This window comes from Adelges cooleyi, unplaced genomic scaffold (assembly GCF_023614345.1).
Source record: "Adelges cooleyi isolate 19-005CV unplaced genomic scaffold, UGA_ACOO_1.1 ACOO_flye_CR_arks_rails_tigmint_CR_PRNA_30, whole genome shotgun sequence".
Lineage (NCBI taxonomy): Eukaryota > Metazoa > Arthropoda > Insecta > Hemiptera > Adelgidae > Adelges > Adelges cooleyi.
Window position 1 is genome coordinate 23,943,819 of NW_026095971.1, and position 7,628 is coordinate 23,951,446.

At 27.4% G+C, this 7,628-nt stretch overlaps 1 protein-coding gene across 1 annotated transcript; it reads right to left on the bottom strand.

Moving 5' to 3' along the window:
* Positions 1–1,393: 1,393 nt before the first annotated feature.
* On the bottom strand, positions 1,394–7,628 carry LOC126837966 (uncharacterized). Its single transcript, XM_050572013.1, has 12 exons — positions 7,565–7,628; positions 4,890–4,955; positions 4,782–4,811; positions 4,623–4,685; positions 3,996–4,064; positions 3,638–3,667; positions 3,393–3,422; positions 3,269–3,301; positions 3,048–3,098; positions 2,718–2,741; positions 2,192–2,272; positions 1,394–1,878 (listed from the first exon to the last, which is right to left on the bottom strand). The coding sequence occupies exons 2-12, from the start codon at positions 4,948–4,950 to the stop codon at positions 1,637–1,639; spliced, it is 714 nt and encodes a 237-aa protein (XP_050427970.1). The 5' UTR covers positions 4,951–4,955; positions 7,565–7,628; the 3' UTR covers positions 1,394–1,636.

Consider the following 7,628-nt stretch of genomic DNA (forward strand, 5'->3'; position numbering starts at 1 on the left):
CCAAATTTGAGGTTTCCAATTGATAATGTGTTAGATTTAATTTTATACAATGAACTTTCGTCGTATGAAAAGCGCAAGTATGTCATTTACTTTAAATTCGTATCGATATGGAATAACATAATACAAGTAATAATAATAATATACATACAAATTCATAATCACAGTCTTTGTACTCAGATTTTTCGTACTATTCAATGCGTTAGACAAACATGACCTCAAAGTTATCGTGTGCAAAAACACAATACATTTTCATTATTTTAGTGTCTTATTTTTTTAGTTTCGTAGAAATGAGAATAACAACACATGGGTAATAGCCCCCAAAAACACTTCTCTAAATCAATACACATCCATATAAACAATTTTACAACTTTGGAATTTAGCACACAATAATGCGTTGCAAACAAAATTTGAAATCGACATTCGTTTCAAATCAAAATATTATATAGGAATAATTTTCGTACCCGGCATTGTTCCTAATTAAATCATATTTAAGTCCATACATTGTGGTTGACCACAATGAAATTGGATCTTAATTTTATATAGTAGTGCAGAATTAGATTTATTTATCTATTCACTTAAAAACAACAGAGCAGCTGGAGAAGATAGAGAGTATATGCGGAGAATTTTTAAAAAATTAGTTCTGTTGATTTGACGGAAAGAACAAATTCCAAAAGAATAGGGAACGGCTATTATTTGTCCGATATTTAAAAAAAAATGATCCAAACGAGTAGTTAATTATAGAGGAATACCTTTACTGGATGTATGAAACTAAGTACTGACGTCTCTCTTGCTAGGAAGGTTACAAAAGTATGCAGGAGAAATTATGGCAGCTTCCAGTGTGGTTATAGCAAGGGGAAGTCAACCAAAGATTATATTTTTGCTATAAGATAGATCCTAGAGAAACACCATGAGTATAAAGATATTCACTTAGTATTTGTGGACTTTAAACAAGCTTACGATAATATAAACCGAACCAAATTATGGACTGCATAAAAGAATTTTGGAATTCCTAGAAAACTCGTAAGATTAATTAAAATGTGTAATAATACTACCAACAATATTTATAACAACATATTTTAAATCGCCATAGTTATATTATTTAAAGTCTCCAACGTTTAAACGATTTTGATTATTATTATATTTTGGGTCAAATAATATTTTACTTGAGTATTAAAAGTTTATGACAATTTTCAGTATTCCGAATTTATCTCTAAATAATAAACATTAAGACAAATTATCTATTAGAAATATAAACGATGAACCTGTCACCCAAATTTGCAAAGTCTTTAATAAAGGTAGAAAATAGAAATATAAGGAAAGGATTTAGAAGCAGAAATAAATATTTGGGATATATTAGATAAAAATATATAACTTTACTTATTCGGTAATTATTTATTTTATTGGTAGACATGACGTAAAACAAAAATAGACAGACAATATTATGTACTTAAAAATGTACAATGTGGAACATTTTATTGAAAAAATTGACCAATGTTTCTCTTCCCGCCAGCTTAAGTATATGTATAATATTTAAAAATTTCAGATAAAATAATGAATATAGTGATAATAATAAGATAAATTATAATATATTATGTAATAAACAGAATAAATATGTCTGTGTTTAACTAACGCTAGGTTAGGATGTGGGTGGAACTGGTGGATTTTCAAGTCCTAACAGTTCCCTGAGTGACTGGACATCATCTGTCCTGTATATCTTTTGAACATAATTTTTATTCGTGAAAATACATGTGCGGTTAGTTAAGTTAATCTGAACTGTTATTATGAACGATTTTGGAGTTTGTGCACTCAAGTATAATCCTATAAAATAACACTTAGAAGTTAAAGAGGCTTCATCTTCTACTGGCTGCACGGACCCATCTAAAAAATTTGAGAACCTTATTTTTTAATTTGCTTATACTAGCTTACTAGTTACTACTGTTCTTTATGGCGTAGGACACAACTATTTAATTTGTTAATACGAAGTCATAAAAAAATAATATATTAAACATGGTGTCCGTATTGTACAGACATGTTATTTGTATTACATGAAAGTACGTGTTAGTAGTTATTTGGTTAATTGTTAGAAATTAAAATCAGTTGTATCCTTGTTCCCATTAAATATAAATAATATATAAATATATAAATATATTAATAGGGTTAAAAAACCATACAGCTTCATTATAATATTTACCTAATACACGACGTCCGATTATATTGATTAAAGTTGGAACAATATATCTTCTACTTATGTCTCCGAATGTTTCTTCAGTATCTATGAAAATAATTGTGATATGACAGTGTTGCGAAGTAATAATAAAACTAAAAAATATTTTAGTTGCTCGTGATACATAACTATTTTTGTATTACGTTTCAAAGAATTGCGATACAACTATTTTTTTGTACAACCGCTTATTATTGTTGAAACTCTACAAAATGTGTATTCTTTTTATACTTGAAATCCCAAAAAATGTATTACACATCAATATTGTAGCCAACTTTGGGTTGATGAGGTGAACAAATATTCGTTTTTCTATTTAGTTTACAATCATAAAGTACAAAATAACACCGTAAATTGTTACTAAGTCTCACTATCCGTTCCTCTTTCCTCGGCGAAAATGTAGTTATATTAAAATTCTTATATGATATAAAAAATTAAATAAATAAAATGAAGCTAATATCAACTCTAAAACAAGCTTTTAAGGCCAATTCGTAATTACCTATATGTAATTGATACGGTCTTCCTGTAACAAATACATCAAACATCAAATCATTTTGCAGTTAATATATTTTATACGAAACATTCACTCTAAGCCACCAGTTGTAGGTTAATTAGAGTAATATTAACCAAGGCAAAATATTATTGTAAAAATGTTAATTTATATGTTATAGCGATGTTAAAATTAGTTAAAACTGTTTACATTTGTTTTAATGATCCTTAAAAGCTTAAACATAAAACATATATAGCTGTATGACTTAAAGTTATAAATCGAGTTTTTCATTAAAACTACAAAAATATATAACGATTTATTTTTTTACTTTATATTTACCTATTTTTTTTTCTAAATCTAGTAGCATTCTCTGAAGGAGAAAAAAGCCTTCTAAAATTTAAACAAAATACATTTTAATGTACCTACATATTTTTAATGATTGAAACTGATATGTCTTATTAGTATTTGTCAATAGGTACATATGATTATTCTCAAAGTATTTTTAAATAATAAATATGCAATAAATATAATAAATACGAAATATAAAAAGGTGTTTTTACTTTGAAATTTGCGAGTATTTGCGATTGGATATGCTGAAATTAAAACAAAAATGTTGATTGCATAAAGAATATCAAACAACTGTGTGGAAACGCTTTTATAAAAACCAATGACAGCTGTTATTACCCAGTATTCTTGAGATAATTTCTATTTTGTCTGAAATTAACAACACATAAATTAATAATATTGCGTTTAATTTTCTACTCGGTTATAAACAGGAAGACGAATTTCGAGGTAGAAAAAACATCTGTTTTAGTAACAAGGTAGAAATATTTTTCACTGTAAATGCAATACGACGATAGTCTCTTTGGAAAATTCAATAGGAAAGAAATTCTGGAAATGTTTTCATAAAATTCAACAAAAACTATTACCCGGTACAGCAATCAAAAAACAAATTTTGCCTGAAATTGACATTACATAAATTAATGATATTGAATTGGATTGGTTATAATAAATTATTACATTAAATAGTTATAAATTAAAAGACGAAATTTTAAGTAGAAAAATATATATCATTATGAAATGTAATGACCGAGTTGATGCTGTTTAGGTGATGAGAACAAATTATATTAATCAGTATTTTTTCATAAAGCTACTATTTAGATTTCTGTGTAAAATATAATAGTTATAACACTCATCAATTAGATAGAAATAAATTTGAGATGAAGTTTCAATATTTTTTTCTACTCAAGTCTTGATGTCTTTTATTATTATTATAATTATGATTACAGAAATCCTTGTAGTCAGGGTTACTAGTGGTATCATCAACCATTTTCTCAATTAAATGCTCCAAATTTTCTAGAAAATACAAATGACAATTTTGGTTGTACTAAAATTTTTAAATGATATTAAATTTGGTACCATACAAATGTTTAGAATAATATTAAACACGGCTTTGAGTAGTAGCCATTTAACTTTAACGCTTCTCTCTCGATTAGATTATTAGAAATCGCTACATAATTTTGCCCTGTACACTGTTGCGTACTAATACAATTAGATGGCGGCCTAGAACCGGTACGTTCATATTTTATGTTTACATCTTTGTTTTTTAATCATATTTAGTGTTATGTTATTTTTGACGATCCATCAATTGATCAATCCGCCCTTAGGCAAACGTCCTTGCTTATCTTTCTTTCCATTAATAATTCTTTATTTACAGCCGGCACTTTCTTACCGCTTTGTCACTTTGACAGAATTAACGGGCAAAAACATACACTCTTCTACATAATGTCTGGTGCACTTTTCTAAACTACTGATAAAAACTATAATTTTTAATTTACTAATAACTTGACAATTAGGTACTTATAACAATGCTTCTATTTTTATAATTATTTTATTTGAAATATAATATCTTACCTCGTCCAGATCTACCTCCTTCCGTTAAATCATTCGTTTCACAAAGAAACATGATGGCTTCAGCTGTGATATATATTTTAAAAAATATGTATAAAAGTAAAAACAGTGGATTTTAAAAACTTAGAAAATATTTGTTTATTAAATAAAAATTTTACTGACTTGTATTTTTAAAATACTCATAATAATCATCTGTAAAAAAGGAAACTATTAAATTTTTTTCAAATTTTAACTACCTTCAGTTAATAACTGTGAAAATAAAATAATTACCACCATCATCTGCCAAAACATCAACGAAGAAAAAAAATATTAATAAACAGAAGAGTTTCATTTTATCTGCGAATAATAACAAACAAAATTGTTTATTAGTCACCGTTGCCTTCGGTGCAGAGATGAGAAGGTTAGGTTAGGTTTGGTTTATGGTATTGTGTGTATATATAAATATACATACATATTTTTACCAGACCTATAATATTTCCTAGACCGTTACACTGTTTTTTTTTTTGTAAAGGAATATAGAAATCTAACTTTTTTGGCCAAAATTACAGTTGTGAAACCTTAATGAAGATAGACAAAAATAAAAATAAGTCTTTTAACTATTTAAATTGCATTGTATAAAAAAGTTATGTTACACTATTCAAAATAGAAATTAGAAAAAAACATTTAACTAAATGTTGTTATTAGAGTTAGATTTTATGAAGTTATATTATTCACTTAATTTTCAAGCGTCTAAACTTGACTACACATAATGCTTCTTAGTCAACCCGTATTGAAATTAAAGCGAACATATTTATTAGTTTATTGTAAAAAGAAGATAACATTTTATAAAGTATGTCGTATACGTTATTAAAAGTTATTGAATTATCTTTACAAATAATTAATACACTAAGATGTAGTGAAAAAATTAAATTTTATAAATCGTTTTCATAATAGGGTGAAGGCAGGTATTTTCGTGGCATAAGCAATTTCGTGATATAGTTTGTTGATCGTATCGCGTAATTCCCTATTAGAAAATTGTCTTGAAAATCACACTGATTTTTAAAACACAGTTATTTTAACAATCAGTGTGATTTTCAAGACAATTTTTTAATAGGGAATTACGCGATACGATCAACAAACTATATCACGAAATTGCTTATAATACGAAAATACCTTCCTTCACCCTAACTCACAAAAGTGTTGCTACTTTTCATAGTATAATAAAAAAAAATCTCGTCCATATCAAAAAAAGAATATTGAGCAAAATGATTTAGATTTTCCATTATAACCCATAAATAAAATGTTATTTTTGGAGGGTATTCAATTTTATCACTTCTATTTATAATAATTCCTGTAGACCTGTGACCTTTCCGTCTCCTCGTTGCTTTAATTCCATTATGCCTGTACTCTACTGTACTAGTCCTCTCGGATAAAATCACTTTTAAATAACCGCTTTGATGCTTGTTTGTAAATTCAGAACCTCAATTTATTACTTTCTAAATTTGCTGGTTTATACTGCGCTTGGTTTGGACTGTACTGGCTTGAAAATACTAACTACAGATTTGCATCGAAGCGTTTTTTCGAAAGTGATTTTATCACATTCAGATTTGAAAATTCCTGTAAACCTGTGACCTCCCCGTCCCCACTATGCCCCGCTCCCACTGTACTGGTTTTGACATTTTTATGTCTTTGCTATGGCACACACATGGAAAATCGACATCGACACCGCTTATCATAACGACACCGGTTATCATAACGAAAAATAACAGCTGATTTACCTGTTTAGATAAGAGAGAAAACAGATAACATATAAAAGATATGGTTTTTACTTTGGAACACAACCGGAAGAGAGATAAGAGATTAGGGAAGGGGTGAGAGTTAGGGGATGAGAGTTAAGGGGTGAGTGTTAGAGGGTGAGATTTAGGGGTGAGAGATGAGGGTTGGGGTGGTGTGGGAATGGGAGGGGCATATATGTTGTATTCACAACGTACAAAATAGGAATGAATAATAAATTCAATAATTTAAGGGGCCAAATTCTCTATGAATTGTTTTGGGCCAGATATTATGAAAACACTAAAATATTAGCCAGAAACTTGATATGTTTACTAGCCACCTTAGATACATAAAAATGTATCCCGCGGTGTTGCGGACTCGTACGCAAGATATATAATAGTTTTTTCATCTCTGTACTGTTGAAACTTTTTGAGTTATGATGGAAAATTTAAATCATTTTGCTGAATGTGGTTTCTTTGACTTGGGGTGGACGAAATATTTATAATTATTATTATTATTTTTTTTTTTATCTTGGTTGTATTCACAAAAAATCACGATGTGAATGTTTTTTTGTGAATAAATTTGTGTTAAGATCGTCTAAAATAAAATTAAAAACATGCAAAACCCGTTTTTCTAAATTTTTAAAGTTAATAGTAAAGTTTTTTTGAAAATTGACAAAATTGTTTTAACGAGGAATAAAAAAACGGATGATGAAAAAACAATTTTATATATTTATATTAGATTTATAATGTGTATGTTTCTTGTATTTATATAAGAAATTATAAATTATAAGTGATTTCTAGTTTTATTATAATTTTTTTTTTATATGGAAAATTTTTTTTTTTTTAAATTTAAGTCGAAAAAAAAAATAGAAACTTATATTTGCATGTTATTAATTTAAAAAAAAAATTAAGCAATTATAAAAAATTTTTTGAAAAACCAAATTGTACATGTATATGAATTTAGTTAGAAAAAATATATAATTTATTGAGTTGCTACTCGAAGAAATAACGAAAAAAAAAACCTATTTTTGAATTTTCTCTAAAATGTGGATTGTGTAAAACCATGATTAGGAATCGATAAAAAAATAACTAGCAATAAAAAATCCTTATTACGATTTTTTAACACATACATTTTTGCCAATTTTGGTTTCCGCGTAATTACAATTTTTATAGTTTAACAGAAATACTTACTTAAGTTGTGGAGTTGGTAAGAGGTTCTTGGACAACAATCGACTTGATCAGCTTTTGAAACTAA